Source organism: Triticum urartu, chromosome 3, assembly GCF_003073215.2.
Source record: "Triticum urartu cultivar G1812 chromosome 3, Tu2.1, whole genome shotgun sequence".
NCBI lineage: Eukaryota > Viridiplantae > Streptophyta > Magnoliopsida > Poales > Poaceae > Triticum > Triticum urartu.
Genome location: NC_053024.1, coordinates 602,946,280 through 602,963,688, shown reverse-complemented (window position 1 = coordinate 602,963,688; position 17,409 = coordinate 602,946,280). Strand labels below are relative to the sequence as shown.

General features: G+C 47.3%; 3 protein-coding genes across 3 annotated transcripts; 1 reads left to right on the top strand and 2 right to left on the bottom strand.

Moving 5' to 3' along the window:
- Window positions 1-2,128: 2,128 nt before the first annotated feature.
- LOC125545278 (PRA1 family protein A1-like) lies at window positions 2,129-4,577 on the top strand. The gene is made up of 7 exons (XM_048709171.1): window positions 2,129-2,608; window positions 3,214-3,251; window positions 3,355-3,433; window positions 3,820-3,906; window positions 3,995-4,089; window positions 4,183-4,254; window positions 4,333-4,577. Exons 1-7 carry the CDS (start codon window positions 2,133-2,135, stop codon window positions 4,416-4,418), a joined length of 933 nt encoding a protein of 310 aa, XP_048565128.1. The 5' UTR covers window positions 2,129-2,132; the 3' UTR covers window positions 4,419-4,577.
- Window positions 4,578-4,679: 102 nt separating this feature from the next.
- On the bottom strand, window positions 4,680-6,792 carry LOC125545279 (NADPH-dependent aldo-keto reductase, chloroplastic-like). Its single transcript, XM_048709172.1, has 7 exons — window positions 6,523-6,792; window positions 6,385-6,435; window positions 6,201-6,277; window positions 5,945-6,032; window positions 5,575-5,847; window positions 5,260-5,490; window positions 4,680-4,926 (listed from the first exon to the last, which is right to left on the bottom strand). Exons 1-7 carry the CDS (start codon window positions 6,634-6,636, stop codon window positions 4,843-4,845), a joined length of 918 nt encoding a protein of 305 aa, XP_048565129.1. The 5' UTR covers window positions 6,637-6,792; the 3' UTR covers window positions 4,680-4,842.
- A 1,573-nt stretch (window positions 6,793-8,365) lies between these two features.
- LOC125545277 (aldo-keto reductase family 4 member C10-like) lies at window positions 8,366-12,156 on the bottom strand. Its single transcript, XM_048709169.1, has 7 exons — window positions 11,851-12,156; window positions 11,686-11,736; window positions 11,200-11,276; window positions 11,020-11,107; window positions 10,152-10,427; window positions 9,787-10,035; window positions 8,366-8,721 (listed from the first exon to the last, which is right to left on the bottom strand). Exons 1-7 carry the CDS (start codon window positions 11,959-11,961, stop codon window positions 8,638-8,640), a joined length of 936 nt encoding a protein of 311 aa, XP_048565126.1. The 5' UTR covers window positions 11,962-12,156; the 3' UTR covers window positions 8,366-8,637.
- Window positions 12,157-17,409: the final 5,253 nt, after the last annotated feature.

The following is a 17,409-nucleotide window of genomic DNA, read 5'->3' as shown; positions in this document are numbered from 1 at the left end:
CGTGTCTAAACGAGACATGCCAGCACGTGACGTCCATCCAGAACTGGCCAATTGTTCCTCCTGTTTCTCTGAAGAAGACGATGCAACAACCGCGCAATGATTCTCCAGAAGAACAGCAGAGTTTTTCCTTTCGATGCTCACCCCAACCCACCACAGAATCCATGAATGGTGCTTAATTTCGGCTGTGCTTTTTCTAAGAAGTGTGCGGCCGCAAGGTCCATGAAAGGGTGTGATGATCCATCAACTTCACGCATGTGCATACAAAAGTGGCAGGGGACGCGCCCAACTTCGACGTGGCTTTCGAGTAGCCGCGGCGAAGCGAAACGCGTCCCGGGGTTGTGGTGAAGGACTAACCGACCGAGACAGATCACAAGAACATTCGTCACTATCACCAGCATGCAACAAGATGCAAGATCGTTGTCGCCGGCGAAGGTAAAGCCCTGATTAAACGTGAATTTTGTGCCCGGGGTGGGAGTAGAATTTGGGTGCGCATTATATTCTTATTACGTGTACGCATGCTAGGCATTTTCTAGAGAAAGCTAAAACATGGCAGCTTAAAACTTGTGACCATGTGTCAATCAAAGCGTGGTCTGGTGCAAATGGATTGGGTAGCGTTTGGTTGATCGACCATAGTAGTTTGAACACTTGGCGGATCCTGAATTGATATGAATTGAATGTGGCCTCAAACAATTTTACATTTTATGTCAATTATCGGCATCATTGAAAATTAAACCATATATGGCCTTGGACAATATCCACAATCATTGCCACCCACATATTCCAGTCCAACGTGTCACGGGGAGCTTCGGCAACGTGCAACTCAACATCACCCGTGGCGGTGTCAACCCGATCTAGATATGTGAGACGTCACAACTTGGTGGATCTTTACGATGCAACCTCCCCACCACCACGCTCACTCGTGCACGCACCATAATGGTGTTTTATTTTAGTTTGTGTTTTCTAAGAGGTCCGTGGACCAATGCGATTATTCATCAACTTCACACGTGCATACAAAAGTGGCAAAGGATGTGCCCAACATTGACGTGGCTTTCGAGTAGCCGCGCCGGAGCGAATTGCATCCCGGAAGTCTGGTAGAGGACTGAGACATATCATAATAACATTATCACTATCACCAGCATGCAAGAAAGATGAAAGATCACAATCACCTTTAAGCCCTATTTCTACCTAGGGGGTAGTAGAATTTGAGTGCGCAGTATGTTCTTATTACGTGTACGGATGTTAGAAATTGGCCAAAGAAAACTAAAACATGGTAACTTAAACATGTGACCACAAAGTGTGGCGTGGTGCAAATGGATTGGATAGTTCTTGGTCGGTCGACCATAATGATCAACACTTATCGGATCCATAATTGATATCGGAAGATGTGGCATCTGGCAATTTTAAATTTGAATCGAATATTAGCGCCACTGAAGATTTAAACCCTACATCGCCTTCGACAATATCCTGATTAATTCACACCCACATCTTCCAATCCAGCGTGTCACGGGGAGCTTCACCAATGTGCAACTCAACATCACTATGTAAGTGTGGAGACGACCACCGCTAGATATGTGAGGTGTCATGGCTCAGTGGATCCGCCAGAAATAGAAAAAGATCATTGAGAGCCCGTTACCCTATTTGAACTGTAGATCACCAATAAGAATACATGTAAAGCCCTGATATAACGTGCATTTCGTGCCTGGGGGAATATTCTTATTGCGTGTACGCATGCTAGAATTTTGCGAGAGAAAACTAAAACATGGCAACTTAAACTTGTCACGTGTCAACCAAAGCATGGCGCAAAATGGATTGAATGGTTCCTGGTTGATCCAGCATAATAATTCAAACACTTGGCGGATATAGAATTGATATCCAATCAGATGTGGCGCCATGCAATTTTAAATATAAATCGATTATCGGCATCATCGAAATTTTGAAACCAGATATATCATCAGACAATATCCTGAATAATTCTCACCCACATCTTCCTATCCAACGTGTCACTAGGAGCTTCACCGATGTAAACGTAGATGTGTCATCCTGATCTAGATGTGTGAGATGTCACGGCTGTGCCAGAAATAGAAACAAATATCATCGAGAGCCCATTACCTTATTTGAACCGTAGATCACCAATGCAAACACGCAATAGATTAGCTGGGTCACACCGCTCAAAAAAAAAGCTGGGTCACGAGTTCAGGATGAACTACAAGTGTGACCTTCCAATTCTCCAGTGTACAACTGCACGCGGCATGCGGGGTAGTGCCACACTTGGCCTGAGAGCCCGATCTGAGCCGTTGGTCCATGAATCGGACGGCCAAAACTGCGTGCGGTCAGATAGTACGTACGAGTCTTGTTCCAACCGGACCGAGGCTCGCCAAATTCGAACCAAGCGCCCGTCTTCTCCTCGATCGATAGCGTCTGGGCTTCGTAGTCGGCGGCGAGCGGCGGCGATGGACGGCAGACCCGCGACGGCGGATGACGTGGTGGAGGCGATGCGGGAGTTCGTCTGGTTTCCGCCGCCGCGCCCCGCCTCCGAGTTCTTCTCCCGCTTCAGCGCCCCGCGGTCTTGCTCCAAGTGGATCAGCCGCCTCGAGTGCAACCTCTACTAGTACGATCCATCGCTCGATTCTCTGCCCGTTCCTTCGCCTATATCATCGACCGAATGATCAGCGCGGTAGATTGGTTGGGTACCTGTTTCGATTTGGGCTCGCGGGGAGACAGAGGGTTGATACGTCTTCGCAGGTGGTTCATAGTTTTCTTCGAAATCGGCTGGAAAAATAAGAAGTAAAAACCATGAACACTGTGGACTTTTAAGTTGGACGAACAGGCCGAATCCGGGCGTGATTTTTGTGTGCTGTTGGAAACTGAGAATAATGTTGCATCAATTGTGCACATTATGGTGTCACTGCTGGAAATATTAGCTAGGGATTATGTCAAAGAATCGATGTTTGTTTCACCAAAAAAAGTATTTAAAAACAATTGAGCCAAAGTGTAGCTACTGAACAGATACTCGAGTCATGACTTATTAACGACTCGAGTACAGAATATCTGAGCGTTGATTTTGAATATTTGATACGCTAGAATGGGATGCCTTACTGCCATTTACTTTTAACTGTGTACTGCCAGTTTGCAAATATGTATATTTGTGCCATTGTGCCGTCCCATATACCCCCCTTATTAATGCTCCTTTCCATCTGTTTTGATGTTTTGCAGCTATGGGACCAACTACTTCATCTTGATCCTATTGATAGGTACGCAATGGGACTTCTGCGTGTACCGGTGTTTTTGGCTTCTATAAGTTACACGAAGTTTTTGGGTTTCATATTTCTGTTCTCTTGTGTATGCAATATGCAGGGATGAGCTTCCTTCAGAAACCAGTTGCTATACTTACAGCTTTTGCAACTGGCCTCAGCATTGCATTTTTCAGTGACAGGTGTGTTTAAACTTTCTCACTGCTAATGTTATGCCTACAATGAGAAAACATGTCCCTCCCAACTAAAATGAGCACGGGGTTCTGTCCATCTTTTCAATCTCCAAGTATCTCTTATATTCCAGATGAAGGATTGACACGAGTACCTGAGCAATTTATTTGTAATACGCTCAATAGATGCGTATCACCATAGCAAGCTTTATCTCTTCTATCTAGCCCCGCGGCTCCCAATTGTTGTCACTTCTATTGCTCTATTCAACATTATTCAGTTATTCCTCTTTACAGTGGGGAAACAGTGATACCTCAGACTTCTACCAGGATGATTGTTACTGATTAGGTACTTTTGATGATTGTTACTGATTAGGTACTTTTGATGTTCGATATTGCAGTTTTGCTGTTACTTCCACCAACAAGGTTATAAGCATTGTCAGAAAATTTTCACCGGATTTAGCGGCCCAGATGAGACCATACATAAAGTGATTACCTTATTGCCTGGTTTTATTATTATTCCTTTACTCGGTTTCTTGGAGAGCTTTGTTTAGATTGTTGCCAATGGCATTTCAGCTCTGTCCGTCATGGCCGACCAAGTATGAAAGGATCAACTCATATTTGTGGCCGACCTCTGTCTATGTGGGTCTTTGCCCTGTTCCTTTTTGAAGGTTGGTAGAACACATATGATGCCATTTTTACCTTAGTTTTTGCAAAATTTCAGTTACAACAGAACCAGAAATGAACTGTTAATATGTTTGCAGTTAGCTGCATTTTCTGGGCGAGCTCCTGCAATTTCCTGATAGTTCCGTGGGCACTATACGTTGGTCTACTCGGTAAGGCCATCTAATTAGAGTTTCAGAACGTTTGCGTAAAACACTATTGCCCTAACAAGTTGAGTTTCTACCCTGCAGTAACCTTGATTCATGCCAGCTTCAGAGAACGTAATCTGAAAGGCCGTCTCAACAGATTCAGGAAGGAATTTCGAGAAGCATGGTGAAATTTCAGCGAAGCCTTAAACGTCTCTTCCGGTTCGTACCATGGGAGCTACCTTGTGGGTTTCTTGGCTCCTGTATAGTTGAAAGTTGAATCTGTGGCATGTTATAGATGTACAGTTAGTACCATTGCAGAGTTATGCTTGGAAAGTACTAGTAAGGTGCACCAGGGCACCACCCCCTGTTATGTTTTTCCATCTCTTTTGGAGGTGAAGGGGGATGCAACTATAAACACATATTTGCATTCTAGTACCGTGCCAAGCCACTGGAGGAAATTATTATTATTAGCCTTCGATGTATCCTCATCATTTCTTACTTGTGATTATCTTACAGTAGAGCAAAAACATAATTGTCAAATTTGTTCCTCGGCTGGTTGCTATTATCAGTTCCCAACACTCTAGTGGTGCATCCAAATTCTGATGTCTCCTTTCAAATCTCTCCGTCGAAGAGCTCTTCGTAGGTTTTGTAAATGCTCTGAGGGTGCACAAACGAATCCCCTCTGATTTGCTTAACCTGTTCCAACATGAGCATTGAACAAGACACACTTGTATCAGTAACAATTCTACAATTGTATATAACAAAACACAACCAGGCGTATACTACAACAACCTTTGCTTAGACTACTACTCCCTCCGTTCCAAAATAGATGACTCAACTTTGTACTAAAGTTAATACAAAGTTGGGTCATCTATTTTGGAACGGAGGGAGTATGAGTTAACCAGAACTAGTTTCATGTTATGACATTTCGTATATGCGCATTTGCCAATGCCAACATTGTAGCAAGCAATCTTAACATTTTCTGCACCTCGGAGGCCCAGACAAATAAATGCGATGTTCGAAACTTGCCTGTTTTATTTCAGAAAGCTTGGCGCACAGTTCTTCAGGAATAGACCAGTCAAACAGAGCAATGTTCTCCTTCAACCTCGACTCATTAGCACTCTTGGGAAGCACACTCTGACCCTGCTGAAGACCCCAGCTCAGAGCGATCTGCGCCGGAGTTTTCCCCAGGCTCTCGGCTACTGATGTCACCACCGGGTTACTCGCGACATCTTTCATCCTGCCCAAGGGCGCATACGCCTGCAGACCAGAAGCATATGAGCACAACACTCAATTGTTACTTGCCAAGTGTGCTCAGAAACACACATGCAGATGCAGACTTACTGATAGATGAACCCCATTGGAGTGGCAAAACGCCCTCAGCTTCGCCTGTTGCCAGCCAAGGTGGCACTCGACCTGATCAACGGCCGGAGGGACACGGGCAATGGCAAGCAGATCACCTAGCTTCTTGGAGGAAAAATTGCTCACGCCGATGGCACGAGCCTTGCCTGAATCGTACAGCTGCTCCATCGCTTGCCAGGTCTTGGGTATGTCAGGGTGGACAAAGTTCTCGGGGCTTATTTCGGTGCCTTTCTTGACCTGGAATGGCCAATGTATCTACATAGATGTCCAGAACAGTCAGCCGTTAACAGCAGAAAGATGGCAATCTTTCAGTTATGGACTTCCGAATCCATGTAAAGGTGATCCAACTTACTAGGTATAGATCCACATAATCCAGCTGCAGATCTTTCAGTGTGCTGTCGATTGCGAGCGGAACGTCTTCGGGTGCGAGATCGCTGCACCTACAGAAGTAGCACACAGTTTTCTTCAAAATGCAGAAGAAGTGCAGAGTTCTTGGCTTCTTTAAATGCAGAAGAAGTGCAGGGTTTTGATTCTCTGGTTGCTACGATAGGAAGTGAAATGACTAGTTCGAAACAAATGCTAGCCTTGTGGAAGAAAATGGTAGGTACCATATCTTGGAAGTGATGAAGAGGTCCTCTCGCCTGACCACGCCATCGTCGAAGAGCCTCTTCAGAGCAACGCCAATCTAGTACAGGAACACGACGAGTCACTCCTCGTAATCTGCTTGTAGATCAAAGCCGTGTGCAAGCATGTGATTTACTGTTCATCTACAGGGTTAACTGACGGACTAACCTCCTTCTCATTATGGTACAGCGGCGCGCAGTCGATGTGCCGGTACCCTGCCTGCCATCGCCGCAGCAAGCAGACTTAGAACAGCACGCACAGGTCTGAACTGGGGTTAAAAAGGGGATGGGGAGAGAGGGCTGGTACCTTGACGGCGGCGCTGAGCACGTCGGTGATGACCCCCGGGGCGGCCTTGTAGGTGCCGAGGCCCACGGAGGGGACGCGGGCGCCGGTGTTGAGCGTGAAATGAGCGGCGGCCATCCTCTTCTCCGGCCACCCCGCGGTCTCCGCCCCGCGCGAGCGAGGCGGGGATGGGGATGGGGATGCGATCACGAGCTGAGGGGCACACCTGGAGTCCTCCAAAGCCGTTTCGTTTCGCCAAGCAACAAAAAGAACGCGAGGTTGAAGAGGAAGCGAACGTGATGGAAGCAATATCGCCCAAACGAGCCGGGATTTTTTTTTTTAAATTCACTTCTCACTTTATTAAACTAATGAAAGGATCTCGTCTGAAATAATACTTAGAATACAATCAGGGAGAACAAGGTCCCAAAACATCGAAACCATATTACTTATTCCTAGTTTAGCCAGCCCATGGGCAGCTCTATTCGTTGTTCTCCTCACCCAGGTGATCTTGCACTCAGCAAGCGAACTGCACATTGATTTCACTTCCTCTACAATTTGATCCATAGCTGATAAATTCCGCTTCTTTTCATTTAGCATCCCAGCAACAGTCTGGCAGTCCGTTTCAAGGTGCAACTTCTGCACTCCCTTCTGAACAGCTTCCTGAACTGCTCGTCTGCATGCAAGCAGTTCAGCCACCTCCGCGCTGCATGTATCCGGGAAAAACACCGACGCTGCACCTCTGAAAACTCCATGTTCATCTCTAAAGATCACACCCCCTCCACCTCCCACCCCTGACCGCACCATAGCTCCATCTACATTGGCCTTCAGCCAACCATGCTCCGGGGGTTTCCAAGTATCCTTCAGCTGGCTACTTGCAACTGAACCATGGCCACCCATTACTCTTTGCCACTCCTCTAGTCGCATGACCACCGCTTTTGCAATCTGCTCCGGCTCCTCAATCTTCTTTCCTTCGCGTGTTTCATTCCGTGCTAACCATAGTGCGTAGATGCCCTGGATCATCATGGACTTTTCCTCGTCCGACGCCTCTGACAGCCACTGTAACATCCACTTCGCGAGCGAACTCTGGGTGCTCATAGATACAAGTGGGATCGCCACCCTTACACCCAATGCCGAGCCCAGCTCCTTCCAAAACATTGCCGAATGATAACAGGCCCAAAACCGATGATATAGCTTCTTCTCTCCCACATGCAGGGCAAAAAACGCCCGCCTTGATATGTCGCAGTAGAAGTTCCGAGCCCACCGCCAGGCCATTCTTGATCAATCTCCAAACGTGGATCGGCGCTTTCCCAGGAGCTTTGGATCCCCACAGAGAGCCAATCTTGGTGGGTCGTGGTGGATGACGAAGAGCCTGGCTGTCCAGCTCTTGCCCTTTTCTTCTCCATACATAGATGATATGCAGACTTTACAGTAAATTCACTATTTTTTATAAAGTTCCAAGCAGGGAAATCTACATAGCCCTGTCCACCCACACAAATTTGCAAAATATCCTGGATATCATCCGGGGAAAACATGGTCACCAATTTAGCTTTATCCCATGCATCACCCTCCTCATTCAGTAAATCGCTAACACGTCTAGATCGTCCCACCCATCCGGTGCCGAGCCCAAGGAGATGCGGCCATGGGACCCGTGTGTCACCTGTGGGTGCCAAGTCGACGGCTCCTCTCGGCCTCTCCCCGACGCTGTCTATCCATGGAAAATCTAGCGAGCTTTGAGTGGAAACTTATCGCTACTTGCTAGCAGAAGAGAAAAATCGAGCAATCAACTTGTAAACAAACGGCCCCAGTTTTATTACCATGTGAATCAACTTCGCTGGAGGAACGATCCATACAGAACAAACAATCCCAGTGACATGAAAAGCTATGATAAATTCATGCCTCCACCGGCAACACGAGATAGTTTCAGAAACTTAAGATACATGTCATCTCACTTCCTATGGTCCTATCACCTACGGGAGTAAACCGTGCGTCTATTCAATAGTTTCCAGGGTGACTGAACCCGTACATTTCTTAAGCGCATATGGTGATACATAACAAGTGACTGACACTGCTATCAACAAAGGAAAAACAAGTGACTGACAGTAATGAGACGCCCAGCTCCCAACCACGACGGGGGCTGTCCTAGATTTCGCCATCCCAGAGCTCATCGTGGGTCTTGTAAACGCTGTCTTTGTTGACGATGAAGTTGCCCATAAGCAGCCTAGCCTGAAGAGCACAAGAAAAGGATGGCAAGTCAGAAATGACTAGGGCACTGCTGCACTCACGCTGGCGTGCTATGAATGAAACGCCTTGGCTGAAAATGCATATTGTAGTTCGCGGATGGTTAACAATGCCATCACTAGTCAGGATCAGGATTCAGAAGGCCATCATTGACGTGTACCCGTCTTTATGGATCTATAGGATTAGGAACCTGACGCTGTTTGTTTCGAACAACAGCTGAAGTGACAAACAACGTTGGTCTGATCAAGTCATGCAGCACCTAATAGCCACTACACGGTGAATTCAGTGGTAGTTTTGTTCTATAATATGTGAATGACAGCTGAAGTGACAAACAACGTTGGCCTGATTAAGCAATGCCGTAGCCACTAGACAGTTAATTCAGTGGTGGTTTTGTTCTATCTGTGTTTTCCTAGAGTAAAAGGTATTAAGTGTAGGTCCCTTAAAAGATCAGTACTCCTTTCATAAGGAAAGAAACAAAGGAAAATAGGGCTCCATTAACAGCGAATGGAATAGTAGCCCATTCAGTCCAAAACGAATAAGCAGTTTCTTATGTCATGTAAGTGACATTGGACCATTAATAATTAGAAACAACAAGCAATAGAATTTTCAAAAAATAAAAAAGAGTGGAACATAACCATTGGTTATATCTTGTGGCGAGTAGACCTAAACCTGTGCATCATCTCACTAGAATCCGTCACGCTATGCTTCTGAACTAGTATATTATTGCTGCTTGTTATTGCGCGTGTGCTTCTAATTTTCTTTTAACAGGCATGATCCAAGGATAAAATAACATTTCTGTATGAGTATCTTGGCACTGAAGCTACCCAATACAAATTCAGAAATGCTACTTAATTATAAGTTCTATAAGAAATTTCCAATGGGGCATTAGAAAGCCAGTGTATACTGTATATGTTTCAAATTCGGTATCAAATAGCAGTGTAATCTTCTCCAAATCATATCAAGCAGCTCGTATATGATAATAGGCGACGGCTGAGGCACAAAACAGCTAAAAGTAGATGAAAAATGTCTATACGAAGTTGCATAACTCACCTGCTTAATCTCAGAGAACTTTGCAAGCAAGTCTTCTGGAATAGACCAGTCATAAACAGCAAGGTTCTGCTTTATCCGTTCTTCACTCACACTCTTTGGCAGTACACTGTGGCCCATCTGAATGTTCCAGCGCAACGCCACTTGTGCAGGAGTTTTGCCAAGCTTCTCTGCAATTGAGAGGACGACGGGTTCTTTGAGGACATTGCCATTCATCCATGTTGAACCAGGCGAACCTAGCGGTGAGTACGCCTGCAACATGCAGATGCTGAATCATAAGCACAAGCACAACTTCTGAAAGATAATGCTACAAACACCACTAGCAGTCACTTGACTGACGGAAATATAGAGTTAGATGGTAGACTTACAGAGAGGTGAACACCGGCCGACTGACAAAAGCTATGGAGTTTAGATTGCTGCCAACCAGGATGGCACTCCACCTGGTCAACAGCCGGAGGTATGCGAGCTACAGCAAGCAAGTCACCCAATTTCTTCGATGCGAAGTTACTCACACCAATTGCACGAGCTTTGCCGGCATCATGTAACTTCTCCATTGCTCCCCATGTAGCTGGGATGTCAGGTGGTAAGAAGTTTTCAGGGTTGCCAATGCTTGTTCCCTTCTTGACTCTAAATGGCCAATGGATCTACAAAAATATACATGCCATTAGTTTTTCATTTGACATTATTCTACAACAACATACGAAACCCTTTCAACAAACAATCATCTATATCAAAAGTTAGACAGAAGTATTACAAATAAACCCCAAATTATCCATAGACTTAGTAAGCAGAAGTCCACAATACAATGTCTGTCAATACCAGAATGGATGGATTTGATAAGGTTAACTGAACACTACTGATCGGAGTTGTTGAACAGGACAGAAATAACTGCCAGCATATCCAATGGGTGGTGATAGGAGGAAATCACATTTTCAATGATCCAGTCACTCTTCAGATCACAATATTGGAATATAATTATCCAGCAGACTAGCACTGTAGCAGATGTAACATAGACAAACTTTGGACGCTGATGCATGATTTCACAATAATGTAAGTTGACCGTCGATTGAGGAACATTATCTTTTACTAAAAAAAATGAATGGAATATATGAAATAGCTACTTGTTATAAATTGATGCCAATGGTGGTCATGAGGCACTGAAGACAGAGAAACCATAACTGAGCAAATAACGTACTGAACTATGACTCATTAACAAGGAAGATCCATACAACTTACAAGGTAAAGATCCAAGTAGTCAAGCTGCAAGTCATTGAGGGAATCCCCAAGTGCCTCAGGCACATCTTCTGGGGCATGATGACCACACCTGAAAAAGCATACCCATTAAAGCAGCAATTAGTTGGACATGAAGCACTGAAGAGATATAACCACAGGGGTATCACCAGAAATTTGTCTTACCATAGCTTAGAGGTGATAAACAGATCTTCACGCTTGACTACACCCTCTTCAAATAGCTTCTTCAGAGCCAAACCCACCTGGACAATCGAAAGAGGGATACTATGCATTTGTTATTTGTAACACAACTTCAATGGAGAAAACTTGGTACATAAAGAATCTACTGGCATCTCGAATTGGTACACATACTCTAAAGTTATCCAAATTAGTTTTGTCTGGAAAAGTAGGTAGATCATGGACTCTTTCTAAAGCAGTTCACTACTATTCTAGTGAAAGACGGCAAGTAAAATAGACGGACAGAAAGCAAGCTGTCGTATGGCCATGAGTATGAATGGAGATTGGACAACTGAATACTCGGAATATTATGTTCTTTCTTCTTTTATCAGTGATGGTGCGTTGCAGGAAACAAGTAGGAAGTTCGAGCACGGATATCAGACGATAATGCAGGAGAGAATGGATCCAAAAGGTATGGAGAAACCGGATTAGTACCTCCTTCTCGTTGTTGTAGGCCCTGGCGCAGTCGATGTGCCGGTACCCCGCCTGCACGCACGATTTCAGTCACAAAATCAAATCAGGCAGAGGGAAAGCGCATAAGAGGAAACAGGAAAGGGGGCATTGTGGATTTGTAGGGAGAGAAAGAGAAGGAGATGGGACCTTGACGGCGGCGTAGACGGCCTCGCCGACGACGCCGGGGTCGGACTGCCAGGTGCCGAGCCCCACCGAGGGGATCTTGGCGCCGGTGTTGAGCACGAAGTGCGTCGCCATCTCCGCTCCCACTCACTCGCACGCACACGGAGGCAGTCGCTGCAGTCTCTCGCAGAGGACGCTGGAAGGAAGGGGACGGGGACGGGGACGGCGAGCAATGGGTGGTGCGCGGCGAGTTTATACTCACTCACTTTGTAGGCAGCGGAGCGGGTGCGGGCTGTCTCGGCACGGCCACAGCTGTGTGGTTCGTCACGGGGCTCCGTGGTGGTGGCGGTTACTACTGAGACTAGGCTAGTGCAGCGTGCGCCAAGTGGCGGGACGAGCCAGCTGCTGCGTCGGTCGGTGCCATTGCCATCGCTCTTTCACAGCCGCAGCGGCACGGCGTATGTGCTTCACAGACCTCCACGCAGTCGCACGTTCACAATGCTTTTGTTTGTTCTCCGCCGTCCCACGCACACTGTTTGTTTGTCTGTTCATCATAGTAGTACTGTATAAAATTACGTGGTGCAGTCGCGTGCTTCTTCTTTTATTGACCTGGGTGCAGTCGTGCTTTGTGTATATGCATTAGCATTACGCCGGCCCCGATGAAACGCATGGTTTACCTGCTGTGTCTCCGTCGTCACATGTGCCGCTTTGTTTTGCCGGATTCGATCGGTTGGCAGTAGTAGTATCTTTCTTTCTCCAGGCCGGCCGACGAAGGGAAGTGGAGAAACCATTCTGTCCACATCGTCCAGCAAAGTGCACTTTCCCTGAATCCCCGCCTCCGTGCTCCTTTTGGTCATGGAGCGCAAGCTACCGAACGCATGGCGCAGAATCGACCAACGATGAGCGCTGACTAGTGGGAGTGGCCGATCAAATCCAATAGTGGCTGAAGATGACATGAACAGCGACGCGATCCATGGCATATACGCCACGGGTTCAGACTCGCCGACCGACGCGAGGCTGGCACAAGGCCACGTCGACCTGACATGCAACGCACGCTGCAGTGTATCATCACTGCACTTCGCTAGCTGCCCCTACCACTACCAGGCAGGCTTGCGTTGTGCATTTGTAGGCATCTGAAATTCTGAATCGTAAGCAGTGACGTGTTGATTCAAGGGGTAATTAAAGGGCGCTCGCAAATGCCATTCCCACGTGCTGACGTTCGTACGTACGTCGCCATGTCTCCGCCGGGGGCCATCTCCGTGCGTGCCACTGCCACTTGCTTGGTCGCCTCGCCGGAGCTGACTGAAAGTGATCGGGGAGGAGCAGGGCGATGAGCGCAAACCCCCCTTTGTCACTATACACACGAAACCGGTGGCTTCGGGTTAGGATTCTTTGCAGTCCTGTACGGCGCAGTACAGTAACTGTCGTGTGGACCTGGACCTGCATGTCATCCACACTACAAAACTGTACCGTACTGCAGAGGATCTCAACCCGATGGCTTGGAGCGAGAGCACCGTCCAGCGTTGGAAACCGGCTACTTGCATGGACCCATAGGTGGGCAAAGCCAGGATGTAACCATAAGGGGGCGAAGGCGGCAACTACACAAACCATGCATATTAAGTCTCACATTAATTGTATGGCTACATATCTATGGTAATAGTCGCACGTGTTATAATTTGTGTATGGGAAAACAGGGGAAAACAACACATGTTTTACAGCCATCTGCTTAAATTTAGTTCTACGGTTACCAACACGATCATACAATTAACAAGTTGAATCCGGATTTTTCAGTGAAAAAGGTTCAAGGTTAAAGCAAATGACTTGGAAAAAACAATATGCTTTATTCTTTCTCTTGGATTTTTATCTAGAGAAGTGTAGGAAAACTGAAACCAAAAATAAATAAATTAGAATCATCTCTACTCTTATAAAAAACCGAGTTGGTGATGATGGTGTTCCTGCCATCCTGCAATATGGACCGTCCGATCTATATCTGACGGATAGAAAGCAAACTATGACAATTTTGCAAAAAAATACCCGCACCCCTCTCCACATTTGCAGATAAGGACTTTCCTCGTTCATCTTCGTCTCCCATGAGATAAACAGCTCGTATAAATGCATCTTGATGTTCCATGCAATGCATGGGCCTCTTGCTAGTCTAGTAAACACATTAGTATGTAGCTACTGAGTACTAACTAATGCATTAGACATTACCAAACCACAGCAGATCTTGAGAAATCATTAGTGGCGAGTTCCCTGGAAGATGCACGGGCTTGCTGCAAGCCAACAATGGGCAATCAGCCGCGGCCGTCGGGACGTCGCCATTTGCCCGTTCGAACGCAGAGAAGGAGACACAACCCTACCGGCGGCCGCTTTCCAGCGTCGTCTGATGGCAACAAGCCAGCGGCGATGGCGGCAGCAGCGATGGATAGGATCTCGAATATTTTGAGGGCTCAACCGCTCGAGGTCTCACACGATCGTACTGTACACGCCACTCATTTCGATCAATCTGGATCGTGCAACAATTTGATAATGTAATTTTATGCCTCTTGGGCTTGGGCCATGAGAAGTAAGGCTTCAAATCCAATAGCGGCAACATAATTCCTCTATCGTAGTTTGTTGGGGGTGGCCCATAGTGGTAAAAGGTTTATGATCACATAAATAACAGTTAGTATGAATTATACCTGGCCATGGGCAGCCAGGCCCGGACGACCCGATCCGACGGTGCTCATGAGCCGGGCCTAGGCCTAGATTTTGAGCCCGAAGGCCGGGCCAGGCCACCATATTTGCGATTTAACAAAGAGGCCCGGTGGGCTTTTACACTGATGGGTAGGGCTTGAGCCTAATTTCTAGGCCCGACGCCTGGGCCGGGCCGGGTCCGGGCCTAGGTTTTTTGCGTTAGGCTTGGTTAGGCTCGGTCCCAAGCCCGACCTGGACCGAGGGATGGCCAAGTATAGTACAAACACATGACGGAATGTTTGATGTTTTTTTTTGCATGGCTAAACAGAAGGGTATTACTCAAGAGCATAATAGTTCATCCCTACAAAGACTAGGAATGTTAACCGGCCCATAGCGGATCCATATATACAACCATACGGTCTTCCATTCGACCAAAGTTTGCTAACACATGAATTACATTATTTTGCTCTCTACGGATATGAGCACCACACACTCTCTTTCACCCGAAAGTCTTTTCACCTCATGAGTCATCATGGCGTATAAGGACCAGCGAGGTGATCCTCTCCACTGCCACCTTGCTATCGCACTACAGGATGATCGGGAGCTCGGTCCATTGGTGCGCCAACGCCAACCCCTCCATGTACAGCCCGCCAGTTCAGCATGCAAGGCGTTAGGGCAAGACCACATACAACATGCCGAAAACATGATAGCACCATCATGGCCACATAAAATTATCACGGTTCCTGCAATTCCATCCGTGGACATGGATCCATCCACATTTAGCTTTGCCCAATTCTCAGGTGGGGGTGCCATTTTGATTGTGGGGGCTTGGCGGCCTTCACATGCGTTAATGGTTGGGTTGCACCTCATCCTTCACCATCATCTTACCCTTCACAAGGTCAACTTTGGGGGGGGGGGGGGCTGTTGGATAACAAGCTAGGACGGGATGTAGCTTTGCAAGAAAGGTTTGGACACCTCAACAGGCTGTGCCATCTTATGATGAGTGATTTCATTTCCCACATACCAGCACCTCCATATGGCAGCCAGGGACTGTGGCGGCAGGGCTTGCGCTGCTACACATAATTTGGGGCGGAGAGCTCGGATGGGGGTGGCGGCCCTCTGGCGAAGCCACCCCTCTTTTATGGCGAGGAGGGGTTGGCGGGTTGCAGGTTGCCGGATCGGACGCCCGGCGGCTAACCTACGGGTTGGGGTCGGAGCTTTGTTACCCCGGTGGTCGCTGCCGCCGAATTTAGCAGCTACATATCGTCCTGACATGGTGCGTTCCACCCCGGCCGGATCTTAACCGGTCACAGGGTTGTGGGCGGATCGGGTGGTGGGGGCCAGATCGGGATAACTCTAGGGACGACCATGATCAGCCATGACGACAATGACGCCCGAGGGCGCTGGCTTTCTTCTTGGAGACGTTTGTTGGTCGGTTTGCCCTATCTCTTCCTACCTCACTGCTACTCCGGTTGAAAGAGGATAGTGCCCCATGCGTGGTTTTGGTAATTGATGACAATCTTTAAGGATTAATGGTTGTCTTGAGCTATATTTGAAAGGTTTGCCCATAGGCATTTCTTGAAGTCCATTTGTTGGCTTCAAAGAGATTATGTGATGATCAAGATGTTATTCAAGGAATTATCCAAAGGTTGGTCATAGAGAATACATGACACAAGGTTGATCACGACTAAGTTAAAGAGTTAATCAGATTGATCAACACACAAAGCATACAAGATGTACCAAGAGGGATCAAGTGTGTTGGGGAACGTAGCATGCAATTTCAAAAAAATTCCTACAATAACGTAAGATCTATCTAGGAGATGCATAGAAACGAGAGGGGAAGAGTGTGTCCACGTACCCTCGTAGACCGAAAGCGAAAGCGTTAGGTTAACGCGGTTGATGTAGTCGAACATCTTCACGATCCAACTGATCTAGTACCGAACATACGACACCTCCGAGTTCAGCACACGTTCAGCTCGATGACGTCCCTCGAACTCTTGATCTAGCATAGGGTCAAGGGAGAGTTTCGTCGGCTCGACGACGTGGTTACGGTGATGGTGATGTGATCCGCGCAGGGCTTCGCCTAAGCACTACTATGCTATGACCGGAGGAGTAAACTGTGGAGGGGGGCACCGCACACGGCTAAGAGATCAACTGTTGTGCTTTGGGGTGCCCCCTTGCCCCTGTATATAAAGGAGGGGAGGAGGAGGCCGGCCACAAAGGGGGATCGCCATGGGGGGAGCCCTACTAGGACTCCACTCCTAGTAGGATTCGCCCTCCCCCCTTTCCCTTTCTCATCGGAGGGGGAAAAGGAAGGAGAGGGAGAGGGAGAGGGAAAGTGGGCCGCGCCCCCTCCTCCTTATCCTATTCGGAATCCCTTGGAGGGAGGCGCACGCCACCCCTTGCGGGCTCCCCTCTCTCTCTCCCCTAAGGCCCATGTAGGCCCAATACTTCCCCGGGGGGTTCCGGTAACCCCTCGGTACTCCGAAATATACCCAAACCATTCCGGTGTCCGAATATCATCGTCCAATATATTAATCTTTACCTCTCGACCATTTCGAGACTCCTCATCATGCCCGTGATCTTATCCGGGACTCCGAACAAACTTCGGTCACCAAAACACATAACTCATAATACAAATCGTCATTGAATGTTAAGCGTGCGGATCCTACGGGTTCGAGAACTATGTAGACATGACCGAGACACATCTCCGGTCAATAACCAATAGCGGAACCTGGATACTCATATTGGTTCCTACATATTTGAAAGATCGTGGATGTCGCCTAGAGGGGGGGGGGGTGAATAGGCATTTAAAATAATTACGGTTTAGGCTTGAACAAATGCGGAATAAACCTAGCAGTTAATTTGTCAAGCACAAAACGTAAAACAACTAGGCTCACCTATGTG

What these genes read in the sequence shown, in the direction of transcription:
- LOC125545278 (XM_048709171.1), top strand. Translation starts at nt 2,133, where the DNA reads ATGCAAACACGCAATAGATTAGCTGGGTCACACCGCTCAAAAAAAAAG. An exon ending in CATCTTGATCCTATTGATAG is followed by an intron (nt 3,252 to 3,354) that starts GTACGCAATGGG and finishes TGCAATATGCAG; the next exon opens with GGATGAGCTTCCTTCAGAAA. An exon ending in CAGATGAGACCATACATAAA is followed by an intron (nt 3,907 to 3,994) that starts GTGATTACCTTA and finishes ATGGCATTTCAG; the next exon opens with CTCTGTCCGTCATGGCCGAC.
- LOC125545279 (XM_048709172.1), bottom strand. Translation starts at nt 6,636, where the DNA reads ATGGCCGCCGCTCATTTCACGCTCAACACCGGCGCCCGCGTCCCCTCC. An exon ending in TGTACCATAATGAGAAGGAG is followed by an intron (nt 6,278 to 6,384) that starts GTTAGTCCGTCA and finishes TTCCTGTACTAG; the next exon opens with ATTGGCGTTGCTCTGAAGAG. An exon ending in ATTATGTGGATCTATACCTA is followed by an intron (nt 5,848 to 5,944) that starts GTAAGTTGGATC and finishes ACATCTATGTAG; the next exon opens with ATACATTGGCCATTCCAGGT.
- LOC125545277 (XM_048709169.1), bottom strand. Translation starts at nt 11,961, where the DNA reads ATGGCGACGCACTTCGTGCTCAACACCGGCGCCAAGATCCCCTCGGTG. An exon ending in CCGTCTACGCCGCCGTCAAG is followed by an intron (nt 11,737 to 11,850) that starts GTCCCATCTCCT and finishes TCGTGCGTGCAG; the next exon opens with GCGGGGTACCGGCACATCGA. An exon ending in TTTATCACCTCTAAGCTATG is followed by an intron (nt 11,108 to 11,199) that starts GTAAGACAAATT and finishes ATGCTTTTTCAG; the next exon opens with GTGTGGTCATCATGCCCCAG.